General features: G+C 39.7%; 1 protein-coding gene across 5 annotated transcripts in view; it reads left to right on the plus strand.

Annotated features, from left to right (window-relative positions):
- Window positions 1–15,403, plus strand: part of ltbp1 (latent transforming growth factor beta binding protein 1) — a 133,990-nt gene that overhangs the window by 85,248 nt on the left and 33,339 nt on the right. For 2 of the 5 annotated variants that reach the window (XM_006807141.2, XM_035915007.2), the window contains exons 11-15: window positions 2,686–2,850; window positions 5,023–5,184; window positions 7,736–7,758; window positions 9,552–9,654; window positions 14,417–14,503. In XM_006807141.2, coding sequence (XP_006807204.1) covers window positions 2,686–2,850; window positions 5,023–5,184; window positions 7,736–7,758; window positions 9,552–9,654; window positions 14,417–14,503 — 540 coding nt within the window. The remainder of the gene's footprint in view (window positions 1–2,685; window positions 2,851–5,022; window positions 5,185–7,735; window positions 7,759–9,551; window positions 9,655–14,416; window positions 14,504–15,403) is intronic. The other 3 variants (XM_006807142.2, XM_006807144.2, XM_006807143.2) reach the window with 3 other exon arrangements.

A 15,403-nucleotide genomic window follows, 5' to 3' on the forward strand; every position in this document is an offset into this window, starting at 1 on the left:
ATGGAGCCGGGTTAACATTTATGATAACTACTACTGTAGTATTTAAGTATTGTGAAATGGGAGCTTTACAGACCTCTCTTGAAATTCCTCCTACAGTGTTGTTTAGCATTGTGAATGTGAGCTACTTAGGCTGTTAGTGAGGGGAGGACCTGAACTGGAGGAGGCAAAGATGACACTGATGATGATACTGATGCATCGATATTGTCACAACGGGACTGAACGGACTCACGCGCAGGCTCTAGGTCTTGAAAGCACAAGAGTCTTTATTACGATACACCAGGTGATTATTTACAAAAGTGAGGGGAAAGCCGGGCTCCGGGGGTCCACACACGAACGGGAAAGACGCCGAAAGTCACACACACACCGTCCACTCCTCACGCTCCTCTTCACACTCCAATCACTCAGGTAACACAGGGGTTGGTCCAGGGAATCTGTACACAGAGACACGAAGGGATTATAAGGCAAATCGCTGTGAAAACACTCTAGAAGTAACTGAGCTGGGGTTACACTGACGAGGGTCGGCAATGGTCCAGCGACGAGAAACACATTTTATAAAGGAGCTGGAACACTCGCGATGAGCCACAGGTGCGTGATTGCGACCAGGTGCGTGGGCCAAGGGCAGGAGCCCACAGGTGAGCTCTGCCCAGGCAGAGGGAGGAGGGAAAGAGGGGAAGGGAGAGAGCAGGAACAAAAGAAGAATATAAAAACATATGTAGCCATACTGAGCCGACCGGGTAGGCACAGGGACCCTGACAGATATTAACTTTCAATATCGGTTAATATCTGAAGATCAATCAATTTTTTGACAGCCCCAGGATAGATAGGTTGGTGCATGGGACTCTGCCTTTTTTCCTCCTGTGGATAATGAAAGCCAAGTGTCCATTCGTTACTACTACTCATTAATTGAATGGCACAGCAGAGGGCTCCTCAAACCTACACTCCACTGAAAGAGTACCCCAATGATTTACATGTTTTTCATGCTGTATCCTTTTCTTCACACTTATTCTTACATTGCTTTAGTGTAAGGGGGACAGGTGGGCAATATGTTTGAAGCATACGGTATCCTAAACTGTGAGATTCTCAGTTGTATATCAATATATTCATGATGAATAGATGCTGAACCAAGCATGCTATTTCTTGGCAAACACTGTTCAGACCATTTAGACAAAATAGCCCAATTTCTGTCTCCTCAAACCACAGAAAGATTTTTCTCACGCTCTCACAGCCCTTTGAGCATTTTGGGTGACATCTGCGTTTTGCTGAGGAGGGGCTCCGTTTGCTCACTCTGCCATAAAGGCAAGACCGGCGCAGTGCAGCAGGGTTAGTTTTCATTCTGGCAGGTCGTAATATTTCTGTAGACAAACCCCACAGTGGCTGTTGATTTCCTAGTTACCGTCCTGGCCAAGGCCCTCCTTGCCTATTAAGTCATTTCGGTCAGATGGCCTACTGTAGCAAAAATCTTAGTGGTTTCAGACTTCTTCCATTTCATTCGAATTGATTTTATTTTGCTCCTGGGAACTTTAAATGTTGAAATTTTCCTGAGCACTTCGCCTAGACACAGTTCCTGTCTGAAGGGCTTTGTTGTTGTTTTTTAACCTCATCATGGTAAACGGAGCGTACATGTTCTCTGTAGAGGTGCTCTGATTTGCTGATGGCCAGTCGAGTGCATTTGATTAGCAGCACCTGGACTCATCTTGAAGTTGTAATAGTGAACTTGCGCTTGAAGCATTTTGGCTTAGTTTTGATGAAGAACATGGTGTAATATGTAGTTTGTATTCACCTGTATTAACAGCTGCTCAGGAGAAGATTCGGTTTATTATGTCCTGATAGATAAAACCTTCATCTTTCTAAATGAATAAGGATGTGACTTCAGCTTGATGTTTTCACACACAGGCACGAGTAGTCTCAACCTCACGTATTCTTCAAACTATTTGTTAAATGTTACTATGATACATGTCATTTAAAGGTTTGTGCAAATTTTCAAATGGCATCAAAAGTAGCATTAAAAATATTAAAATCAAACAAACAAACCTTTTTCTAGCTTTGAGAATAAACTGTGCAAACCTGATTCTGACTTTTACTTCAGTCATTCCTGATGTTTTTAATCAAGGTATTTGTTGGGAAAATAGGTCAAGTATTTAACCAGTAAGTGAAATGATTTACTTCAGGTAATGTTTCTGGCAAAAAGGAAATCAGCCTGGGTTCCCCGTGGGGGTCATTAGTTTGTCTCTTTTCCAGTCAGAACTGTTTCCAGCATTTATTTGTGGAGTTTAATTTTTGCCCTAGAACATGTAAACCAAGCCAAACTCTGCATGCCTTCATCTCAGCCAGCACTTTGGTAGTGCATGAAGCACTGGCATGAAAATGTTCATTTTTTCCCCCAAGTTTTTCCTTCATCATGTGGTCTTTGCTTTCTGGTGTTTAAATGTGTGTATAGCTATTTGTACCAGTACCAAAATGTGGTTGCCGAGCCTCTTGTTGTAAAACATGTACTCTCTTTAATGTACTCTGGTTTGTTTTAGACATGTATTTAGACTGCGTTTGTGACGGGGGGAAGGTTGCTCTGGTGAAGGGGACTTCTTTACTCTTTATCCTCTCTTTCCTCCATGTTTGGGTCTCCTGCACTTTGGTGTGCCACTTCCCGCGCCTCCCTCCTCTTTGCCCTCCTTCTGTGCTCCTCTTCAGCCAAAACACCCATCCAAGAGGAGAAGGGGGCTTGCTTCCGTTTGGTCAGCTCAGGGAGGCAATGTTTGTACCCAGTGTCTGCCCAGCTGAGCAAACAGCTTTGCTGCTGCAGTGTGGGCAAAGCCTGGGGCCCTCGTTGTGACAAATGCCCCCCTCCAGGAACAGGTAAGGCCCCGAGAAATGTCAGATAGTTGTCCTGTCCGAATAAGGCCCCAAACCTTCTGTTGTGACTTCTATGGAGGAAACACGATGAAAAACACTATTCAACAGTTTTATAATTTACTTTTACGCCTTGCAAATCAGCAACCTCTAAAGCTCCGTCCTTTGGGATGAGCTTGAACTTATGTCCCAGTCTGTTATCCTGCCACTCTCTGTCTGCATGGGTTTCACAGCTTGGCTGAATAGCTGCTTTTAGATTAGAATAGAAAAACCTTTTGCAGTAATTTGTTTTATGTCACCTGCCTGTTTGTCTTTGTGTCGACACATCTCAGTATGTTCGTGGAATTTAATTACAAAGTGATGGTTGGTATTTCTAGGTAGTTGCTTTCCCTTATGTTGTTGAAGGCACCCACATCTCATTTTTCATTTCAGTTTGTTTATACAGCACTAATCCGGCAGCTGTGTCAGGTTGCTTTTAATTCTCATGTTTTGTGACGATGACTCAAGATGATCTATTATGTAAATGTACTGAGAATTATGAAAAGCGTCACGCTATTGTCTAAAAGCATGCGTAACAAATAAGTCTGTCTTCATTCATTCGACCACCTTTACTTTATGTAAATTTACCAAAAAAGAAACAAACAAAATGTGGAAACATTCCAAATACATCCTTTATTAAAACAAGGCTAAACAGGTAGAATGAAGTCCTTGTGATGGCCCTGCGTGTTTTCCTGGTTATATCTTGAATATTCAACTAAGCAACAAAGACGAGTTACAGAGAATATCACAGATATTTTGTCATACAAAGGTCACAAAATAACTAGAAATTGCTGCTCTGTGTCTTTCACATGTTACACGTCTCGCCACGTTGCTGGCGGTTTTAATTGCATGCTGCAAGGTCCGCTGTTAGAAGAGTCAGGGTCATACGTCACTCTGCAGTGTTGTACAAATGGATTCTGATACCAACAGTAAGAAATAATGTCATTATGCAGGAGCTACACCTGTGTTTTACTAATTAAGATGAAGAGAAACACTAGATTGAAAATAGTGTTGCTGAACTGTGAAGATGTTTATGTAAAAACGTCTTTCCTTGTACAACATAGGTGTCAAACTCTGGCCCGCGAAGCCATACCAAATTACTATTAGAGCTGGCCTACTGGTATTATACAGCTAATATATATATTGTTTAGTATTAAGCTTTGCTTGTTCCATATTCAGTTTTTCAGCAAAACTTGTTTGAGTCCATAAGAAAAGATTCATTCTTATATCTGGAGGAAGATTTTTTTATTTCAATAAATATTAATGTTAGCCCGCGACTTTGTTCCAGTTTTGAATTTTGGCCCACTGTGTATTTGAGTTTGACACCCCTGTTGTACAAGGATCACACATGTGATCAAACTTAATCTAAGTTGGAACTGAAATTTCTGCACATCTTAAGCTGGGATTCAAATCTGACTTGAATCTGAAGCCTGTGATGCAGCAAAACCTTTCTTTTCAACACATACAACTTATATTAGATGGACTGTTGTTTTAAAAAATAGTTAAGCAAATAGTAAAATCCTTTTTCTCGAAAGAACAAATAAACAGTCAAAGAAGTATTTTTGTCTACAGCGACACTGTTGGAAATACAAAACCCAGGAGCCAGGACATTCAACAACAAGTGTGTCACTTATCAAACTCCAATCAAAATATGTCATGTATTTCTATTTCTAAATTGTTTTTTCTACTAATTTTAAGCTGTTTTGTTCAGTGAAAAAGAAAAGTCCACTGTTTTTACGGTGGTTTCTCTGTTATCTCATCGTGGGAACTGACTGCTTAATAGTATTTAGTTATTCTTAGTTAGTTAAATATCACTTTTTCCTCTTTTTGTAATATCTCATTCCATTTCTCTTTTTATATTGTTATACAAGAGAAGGGTGGAAGTTATCTTGATAAGACTAGGACATTTACTTAATATAGATTTGAAGGAGCAAAAATGGAAAGTTGTGTGAAGGTAGAGCATAAAATGCTTTGTGTATTCATGGAGGCCAGCTTTTTTCTCTTCACCAGAGATGTGTTCAAAGTAGCCTCTACTTGGTAAATGGTGGATTTTATTTGAGTTTTTATTCTGGTGCTTTTGCATTCATTCTAAGAATACAGATATAGAGTTAACTACTCATGTCGTGTGTTGTCATGCAGCTAAGTTCAAAGAAATCTGTCCTGGTGGAATGGGCTACACTGTTCTGCCAAATCCTCCTGTCAATAAGCCAATTTATCAGGAGCCCATTGACCCACCACAACCCCTACCAACACCAGAGAGACCTGTGGAGGCGTTTGGAACACCGGAAGAGATTATACCAGGTGAGTCTTCCAATATTAATAGCTAATTACCAGTGCATGTTTAGTTGATTTAGTCCATTTATTTTATGTGTTTGGGAACACAATAATTGAGCTAGGTAACTTGACTGATATGTATCACTAACAGTATTCTATTCATGCTGTCTTTATACTAGATCCTATATAATTGATATATAGGTGGAATTCAGTAAATGAATTTAATTATCACCAGGTTAAATTCAAATTTGTGCACTAAACTGTTGCTTGCAGGATGCTACACGGTATAAAAATATTTTATTTTATTTTAATTTATCAAAACACATCCAATATCTGAGCGCTTACCTTTAAATACAACTTCTCCTCTGCTGTCCTGTCTGTCTTAAACTTTCTCCATCTCTAAATAAAGTTGCTCACTCGTTTCTCTTCCTGTTAAATGCAGCAGTTGGACCGTCAGTTTGCAGACACACTGTGAGACAAACTGTTCTCAGTGACATTGATGTTTGTGTAAAAATGTATGGAGAAAAAAAGTCATCAGAAAAATAAATATTGAAGTAAACTACAGACAGCTTAAAATTCTAAGTACGGTAATGAAGTGTCCCACCTCTGGTCACCGTTTGTGTTCAACAACGGTTGTTCTCAGTAGATGCAGATGGCCTCATTTACTTATTTTTCCAGCCTTTTGTCTTCTCGGTCCAAAATCGGCCCTTTGTTCTCTGAGTGCAGATTCAGCCTTTTCCTTTTGAGGTGGCTCTCCTATGAGGTGCGTTTGTGGAGTGACTCTTTGGTTTCTTCTATGTTCTTTCTATGAACAACCATTGTTGAACAGAAGTGGTGGCTTATTACATTTGATTTGCTACTTTTGAATAAATCATTATATGGACCTAGTGCAACTTGTTTGTACAGAATATTATGCAGTATTTATAGTCTCCATTTGGGGCAAAAAAACCCTCCGTCTTTCTCAGAAAGACATCAACTTGCCCTCTGTTGCAGAATTTGCGGTGCAGCAGTTAGATACTTGAGATATTAAGATGTGAATACTCCACAGCTGTATTTTATTTGGCACACTTTAAAGTGTCTGAACTCAATGTGCTGTCAAAGCAACAAATATGTCTGATGGATTGCATTTATGCAGTGCAGCAGACAGAAAATGTTTTTTGCACTTTATTGAATGCCGAAAATGTGAAAAAGATCAAGCTGTGTAACAAATTACACCCACTCTCTCCTGTTGTGTGTGGTATTAATTTATCAGTGTCGTGGTGAAAAATGCCGAGATGATGGGATAAACGGGAATCTCACGTTTGCAAATTACAACTCTAAAGTAACATTAAAAACTCTGATTTATGATCTTCTTGCATGTGATTAGGAAGCCAGATTTTGAGAAACACATCCCTCTTGTGACATTTGTTTGTAGAGGACATGGATTAAAGTGCTTTGACTGAGCACTCATTCCCTGTTAAAAGCCCAGCCCACAAGCCATCAAAAAGAGAGCAAAGGGGAGATAAACCTGCCTGAGAGAAGAGCCTCATCCTCTCCTGTTATTATTCAGGACATGCTTGGCAGCCACCAAGGGAAGGAGAAACTTTGCAACATCTTAGCCAAAGCCAGACAGAAACCAAATTACTGTTTAGCTTTGCTGGAGCAGAGTACAGAGTTTTCCAGGCACAGAGGACAGGGCGCAAAAAACAATCGGACAAAATTCCACCACCCTAAACCTGTGCAGATTAGTGTTTGGATACCACCAGAAAGTGATGAGGCACTTGGCAGCCATACATGTTGGTACTTTGAAGCAGCAAAAGCTGTGCTGGGTGGAAGAAGGAGATATTTTGCTTTTTTTCTAAATCTTTACTTTTGTCATCTTGAGACCTGGAAATGTGGTGTTTGCTGTTTATGATCTTTTCACAACATCAAACATCGACCTGTATATATGTCGTTAAGCATTTACTTAAACAAAGGTTGGATGTTCATGAAATTGAGGCGTTTCACATAAAACAATTGCCGAATTTTTGAAGGGCAATGAGAAGAATCTTGTTCTGGATAAGGGGAATTGATTATGAGCCACAGCTGCGCAAACTAATGAGAATTTAAATGTACTGAGAACAACAACTGTGACCTTGAACATAATTTGTATGAAGACCTATTAGGTGTTGAAATGCTGTAAATTCTTAACAAATCTGCAAGAAAAGTAATAATTCTTGTGAATTTCTGACCGACAGATGATGATGGATGATGGAGAATAAATAAGGCGCATATAGCTTTATAATTAATGCATAAAGTATTAACTAATACCTTACTAATGCTGAATACGTGCGTTGTTTATATAAAGTGTTACCAAAATGCTATGATTGGGGAAGCAATTGTTACTTTTCTTGCAGTATTGGTAAGAATTTACAGCATTTCAACAGCTAATAAGCAGTAAGCAAAGTCTGAAGGTATTCGGTGTTTATGGTGTCGAAACAGTTTTTGACTGATTAGCTTGAGTGTCTTAAATCTGACATTTGAAAAAAAAGTTTGAGCTACGCTACATTATCACAAACCTTCACTCAAAGTTTTTGTTTGTATTGTTTTTTTTGGTCAGTAGCAACCAGTTCACCAGAGCAGGTAGGTTTGGTACCTTTTCACTCTTTAGAGTGAAAATGCAAAAGCAGTTTGCCTGCATACGCTTAGCAAATACACTTACCTGCAAAAGAGTTTCAAAATCACATTTGCATGAAATCAGCAACATTGCTGCATGACTTTGGCTGGTCAGTTGAACAGCAAGTCAATTTCTACATCTTTGATGTGCTCATGTAGACTTTAAGAACCAGACTGAAATCTTTGACATGGTCCCAGATCTGGATACTCCAACGCTTTTCTAGCTCCCTTTTGCCAAGCTGTTTATTCTTGCTCTGTGATTAAATTGCAGCCAGTTGCCATGCAAGCTAAATGCTAATCTGCTTCTCAGCACAGTACCTGCATTGCATGACGTAAGTAGTAGGAGGCTTAAATGATGAGTCTTGGCTAAAGATGCACTGCTCCAAAAAAATAAAGGAACACTTTGAAAACACATCAGAGCTCAGTGAGGGGAAAGTCTTGCCGGATATCAATACAGATATGGACTGGGTAATGTGTTAGGAATGAAAGGATGCCACATTGTTTGATGCAAATGAAAATGATCAACCTACAGAGAACTTAATTCAAAGACACCCTCCATAATCAAAGTGAAAGAAGGATGTGGCAGGCTAATCCGTTTTGCCAACATTTCATTTGAACAATTTGAAGTGGTACTCAATGCTCCTAATGAGATAACAGGTGATTTCAGGATATCAGGATATCACTGAGCTTCTGAACAGTCTAAGGCACAGGGTGATGCTATCGGCCTGACAGAAAGATCATCTCCCAGAGGTGTTCTATTGGATTTAGGTCAGGCAAGACTGGAACTCAAGGCCAGTCTATGGTATCAATTTCTTTATTCTGCAGGAACTACCTGCATGCTCTTGCCACATGAGGCCGGGCATTGTCGTGCACCAGGAGGGATTTTTATCCCATTACCTAATGGCAGTCAGGGTGCTGTTGCCTAGCATGTAGGGGCCTGTGCGTAACCCACAGCCAAACCAGTGATTCTGAATGATGTTACAGGCAGCATAACATCCTCTATGGCTTCTCCTGTCACATACGCTCAGGGTGAATCTGGATGTAACCCTTTCACTGGTTCACTGGTATTAGAGTTCACTGGTATTAGAACTGTACTTTCTGGTATTCTATGGCAAATGCCAACCCTTTAGTCTCACCCCATGGTGTCGGGGAGTGAGCACAGGACACACTAGAGGATGTCAGACCCTCAGTCCATCCTCATAAGTCTGTTTCTGATTGTTTTGTCAGAGACATTCACACAAATCATTTTGTAGAGCTCTGTTCCTCCTTGCACAAAAGAGCAAAGACCGGTCCTGCTGATGGGTTAAGGGCCTTCTATGGCCCTGTCCAGCTCTCCTAGAATAACTGCCTGTCTCTTGGGGCCTCCTCTGTGCTCTTGAGACTGTGCTAGGAAACACTGCAAACCGTCCAGCATTGTATTGATGTTCCATCCTGGAGGAGTTGGACTATTTGTGCTACCGGTAGTGACACTGACCCTAGGCAAATGAAAAAACAGTCAGAATAGATGAATGTCAGTGGCCTCCAGTTGTAAAACCATTCCTGTTTTGTGGTTGGTCTCGTTGTTGCCCCTCTAGTGCGCCTGTAGTTAAAGTCATTAATGCCAAAGTAGCTGAAACTGATTAACCACCAGATCAATATCCCAAGGTTAATTGACTTGATTATACACGCTGAAGTGTTCCTTTAATATTTTTGAGCAGTATATGTATACAGTGCTATGTTGATTTTATGTCTTTGGTGTTGTCTGTGTCTTTTCATTGAAGGAGCTGGTAATTCCTGTGGGTAGCATTAGTCCAGTAGTTGAACCTATCCAGCCCCAGCTATCTCCGGGTGTTTCCACTATCAAGATGGAGGCACCTTACCCAGGTTTCTGCTTTGCCCTTTAAACTTCAAAGCAGTTTCAGACTCAGCTCATCGAGCTTATGATGGGCTCAGACAAAGCGATTTTTAATCCTTGGGTTTAATATATCTTGATCCAGTGGTCTGAAAAGAGTGCTGTTTCAGTGATGGTGATTACTGACTCATTTTAAAACTTGTTATTGACATGACAATGATATGTTATATATATAAATATAGCTTGTTGTTTTTTTACAACACACAATATCACTGTAAAAGAGGTACTAGGTAATTACTGGAAACATACCTGTAAAAGTGGTATCCCAAGCAGTATGTATGGTACTAATTGTACTGGGTTCCAAAAAGCCAACAAACAGAACATTAAAAATGAGTTGTTGTTGTTCTTTTCAAAATTCTCTGTGCTGTGGATGCACAGAGGGATAAGACCGAGGTAGTAAGAATTTAAAAGAAGGGCACAGAAGATCAGTATCTTAGCATCTGCTCGAATCATCTGGTATCCACAGACTACACAAAATAAACCATCAATTATGTCCCTGATGTCTATTTATGGTATGGATAGGCATCATCAGTTTGATATTGCCTCATCTAAACCCAGTATTAGATCACTTTGTTAGTCTTAACTGCACACAGGTTTTATTGTATTGTAGTTTTATTGTAGCGACGGAAAAGTCACTGATTGGTGAGTAAAGTCCTATTTTGATGGCACAACTTGTACATTTTTACCATCAATATCAGACGTTTTTAAAACCACATGTTACAAGCAAGGGCTACATCTGACAGCATGCTCTTGTCGCACAAGCTAAAATCAGGGGAAAATCCTGTTTTGTACATACATTAGCCGCACCTGACTAAAAGCCGCAGGTGTTTCAATGTTGACTTATCATATGTAAGAGAATATGCACAAAGGGAATTGTCAGCAAAGAGATGGCTGTTTGGAGACACACCCCTTTTATTAATATTTTGAAAAACAAGTTACGGGTACATATTTGCATAACTTTTTAGGTATATGTACAAGTAGCGGTAATTACAAGTACGAAACATGTACTGTGCTTCGTAAACGAGTAACAAATGTAGTACATAACAATAACCTACAGCACACCAGAAAAATAGATTCGGACTACCTTTTAGGCTCAGGTGCAGTGACACGGCTTTAACAAGAAGAAAAGTCAGTCATTCACCACCATCTTTCTCTTCTTCCTGCGCACTAAAACCACCAAAGTCCTCTTCTCCAGTGTCGGATACGAACAGGCTCAGGATGGCTACGTCATCCACTCTCAGCTTCTTTCCTTCGTTGTCACTTTCAAAACCAAACAAATCCTCGTTGTCAGTGTCAGAGTCGAACACCCTCAGAAGGGCCGTGGCGGTGTCTTCATCATGCAGCAGTCCAGCCCTTCGAAATCCGTTGGTGATCATGGATGTTTTCACACTTTTCCACGCTGTCAGATTCCACCGGTGGAGTTGAGCATATCTTGCTTTTCGCAAGTTTATCGCCGCTCGTCATCCACGCCTCCCGCTGAACGCGTAGCGCTACTTTGAAGTTTGTTTTTCGCGCTACTTGTACGGCACTATGTTGCCTGGCGGATGGACATGTGACCAACATACCACTCTTGAACCCCGATACTGTGTGTCTGATCACATACCCTTCCGCCAGGCAACGTAGTGCCGTACAACAGCGGAACAAACAAAACAAATCGTCTTACAATATGACAAAAATCATGGACAATCCATAGAAAAGCCGCACCTGACTAAAAGCCGCAGGGTTCAAAGCTTGTGCAAAAAGTGGCGGCTTATAGCCCGACAATTACGGTATATATATATATATATATATATATATATATATATATATATATATATATATATATATATATATATATATAAAGCATTATGGTAAATTTCTTTTATAATTCATGCTTATAAAATGTTGAAACTATATGTTTTGCATCATAGGGTAAAGTAAAAGAGTATAGACGGAGCTGTTGGAAATTATTTAGGAACCATAGCAAATTAGCCATAAAGCCATATAGGAACAGAGTAGGATTGTTATTTGCTGAGGTACATGGCACATGTGTAGTTGGACTGGTATTTTTGTCCGTATACTGTATATTCATTATACAAAGTGAATAATTAAAATCTTTTCTTTTTTTTTTGCTTATATCTCATAAATACCAGTAAGTTATTTGGAATATTTCAAGTTTGAGTTAATTATTATTCAAAAACTGTACAGTTTGAATACTGTCTCGGTGCACTTCACTGCACACAGCCACAACCACTTATAAGACAGCTGACTTGAGAGTTGTTCAGATGATGATGATCGAATACCTCCACAGGGAGGGTAAGCCACAGAAGCTCGTTGGGGGTGGGTTATTTATTTTTTGTGTTGGCTTGCAGTAATAATTATAATGTAATACTGATTGTAAATTTTGTTGGGCTTACTACCTTTTTACCAAGAATAATCGTTTGTTTTCTGAAATTTCTCTTCTGTAAAGTCACAAGGCTGTCCTTTCTAAACCTGTTAAACTTCTTGCCAGAGGTACTCCCTGGGACATTAAGAAGTGGTAACAGTTGAGGTCATATGATCACATTTTTGCAGGAGCAGGTTGAGGTGATGAGTGATGGTTATGACAAAAAATAAATGTGCCTGTTCAGGAGCCCTCTCTGTTAGTAAAAAAAAAAAAAATCAAATTCTGTCATTCATGATGTTTGTACCAAAAGTTTCAGTACATTTGTGCAGAATATAAGATTAGGTGATATTATCCTTTCCATTGTCCTGGGGCCTCCGTGGTTTGTCTCACTGCTCTACATTGATCGATTTCGCGACATATGTTACCTAGTGTGGATAATCTAGTCACTCTAGTGTTGTATTTCCTGGTTTAACTGCCACTGGTGGTTCCCCCATCTCTCTTTTTTTAGGTGTCAGTCACACACGAGTAGAAGCAGGATGACAACCTCCATGCAACCAGGAAAAAAAATGGTTGGCGAGTGATTGCACAGAATTTTTTGGCTGTCTGGGGCCAAATACGAGTACTTGAAACAAAGTCGTCTTGCAACAGTTGCCCCATGGTTGAGGGTGCTGCACCATCAACCTCTGGGCAGCCACTTTTTTGCAGGTCGCCACATTGGAGGCAACGTTTCTCTGTCCGACTGACTGCACTCACTCTCAAATAGATTGGTGAAAGTTTGCAATTAAGCACCGTCTAATTTATGAAAGCAGACAGATTGTCAACACTGAGGAGCATCTCTTGTTTTGCAAGACATGTGTGATGGTTGCTGCTACCAGTGTTGATTTATTTAAACAGGAGGGACGTTGTGAGCGCAGTGCCAGAATGTTGGCTAAGTCTTTTCACTGTTTAGAGCTTCACATTTTGCTTTATTGATTTATTGAAATGAAACAGACTTGAAATAAACTTAATGGACTGTGAGAGGGAGAGAGAAGGAGAATCCTGTGAGATGATAAGACGATGCGTCTCCTTTTTACTGTGAGCCGAGTGGGCTAAAGTGTTTCAGGGTTTTAGTCACATTTCTACTCATTGTAAACATTTCATATCAACATTCGTGTCTTTCATTCATTTATTTGGTTTGATTGGTGCTATTACAAAACACATGCCTGTCAAAATGCATGTATTAATGGGATTGTGATAGGTTTTAGACTCATTTGTGAGGTCCACAAACATCTAGAGTAATTTTAACATAACCATTCACCCTTAGGTCATAAACATATTGATCTTCAGCCTGATTGATCTGAGCTACCATGCTGTCTTCAGAGAGCAATGCAACTATGCTTACACTGTTTTATTCTGTCAGTACATTACTCACTCCCTGATTTTTGAGCTGCAAATCTGCACTGCTGTTGGTACAGTGCTGGCCATTAATGAAATGAACTAGTTGTATCTGTTTATTTATAAATGTATAAAGTATATAAATTTACCGTGTTTACTTCCGGCCCAGTCTGTGGCTGAGAACCGTGCCTGATGTGTTTGTGATCCACCTGTATACCTCTAATGTAGACAGCACCAGATTTGCAACAGACAACAACAAATCTAACTTTTTTAGAGTTAATCATGATTTTATTGCATGCAGAGCACTGCCAACTTGACCCCGTGTACTCAAAAACTGATCGCAGACTGCCTCAGTCTTAACGATTGTTGTGTCTCTCTTTTCTCAAACTCTTAAAGGTGTTTTAAAGACAACAATTGACTGTAAGTCATCTTAGATTTGGTTCCCATCTTTGACGGGACCATTTCAATTACAAGGAGATTGCATTTGATTATTGATTACACATGTTGTGGAGCAGTCTCCAAACTGTTTTCCCTAGTGTCTGTGGTCTTAACCATCGGATTAGAGATATGCATTCAGAGTTCTAAGCATTGCTATCATACTGAGGTCTGTGCATATCTGTGGGCGTGATTTGGTCTGGTCCTCTGTGACCTCTCTCATTATAACTTCAGCTTTGTATGAATACACCCAAAGTTGTCTTTCCTTGCCAAACAATGAGAATTATATTTTGTCTGTCGCATGTCCATCTGTGAAGACTCTTATACAAACCCAAGGTACCACTTTGCTATATGATTTTGGTGTTCTGTTGCTTAGACACTCCAGGAGAGACACCAGTCTGGCAGTCTAGTTTAATAGTTAATTACAGTTCAGTGTTAAGCTATAAGTAAATTGTGAATGTTTTTAAAATGAATATGTTGAAATATAATGAATTAAGAATAAACTACATACATACTAGAACTAATGGCTTGTGTTGTGGTTTTCTTTTTTGGTTCAACAGAAGTGGTTGAGAGGATTTCTCCTCCTGCACCAGTAGAGATTCTTCCAACTAATGCAGGCCAGGACATCGCACCTACCCAGTCAGCAGGTAGGGCTGAAACATTCTTCACTCTTTCTTTGCAAACTTTTTTTTGTTCTTTTGTGTGTGTTTTTTTTCTGTTTTCTCTTTTTCTTTGCACCAGCTTTTTGTAATTGTGTAAATGCTAGTTGGTGTCTACCTCGTAAGAGTTGAACCATTTCAATTTAGGAAAGATTCGAGTAATTTGCAAACAATGTTGGGAAGGTTACTTTTAAAATGTATTCCACTACAGGTTACAGTACATGCCCCAAAATGTGTTTTGTAACGTATTTGGATTACTGAATATATTATCATGCTTTTTACAACTACATGAATGTACTATTGCTGTGTGATTTATTACTATTACTGAAGGCTACTCGTCATACCAACTAGATTTTTAAATCTTGCTTTTAAATGTTGCTGTTCAATTTTTGTACTGGCAGGTTAACGTATGTTTCATATGTTAACCTGCGAGGCAGGTTGATCCTCTTGTTAAAAGTCGTACGTCTTACCCCGTACCCCGAATACTGTGGCTCCCCTGACAAAGAAAGCCCAGTGTTTGACTCCTTGGTACAATTCCCAAATATGGACCTTAATGTAGATAACCCATAAGCTAGAGCAGAAAGTGTCTCAGTAGATTTTTATTTAACCTGGATGCAATCCAAATGCAATCCATAAATCTGCAGAGACATCTTATTATTCATCACTGATTGAAGAAAATAAGAAAACCCCAGGGTTCTCTTCAGCACGGTGGCCAGGCTGGCAGAAAGTCAGAGCTGTGTTGAGCCAAGCATTCCTTTACCCTAACTAAACTTAGCACAGAAAGTAAGGAAATTTGTGTTTGGTCGATTATTTCTTTATTGTAACAATTATTATTGTCAATTAATCCTATACTGTTGGAAAGCCTGTTTATTTCCTCTGAAGCAGCAG

Source organism: Neolamprologus brichardi, chromosome 13 (genome assembly GCF_056152115.1).
Source record: "Neolamprologus brichardi isolate AB-2024 chromosome 13, ASM5615211v1, whole genome shotgun sequence".
NCBI classification, from domain to species: domain Eukaryota; kingdom Metazoa; phylum Chordata; class Actinopteri; order Cichliformes; family Cichlidae; genus Neolamprologus; species Neolamprologus brichardi.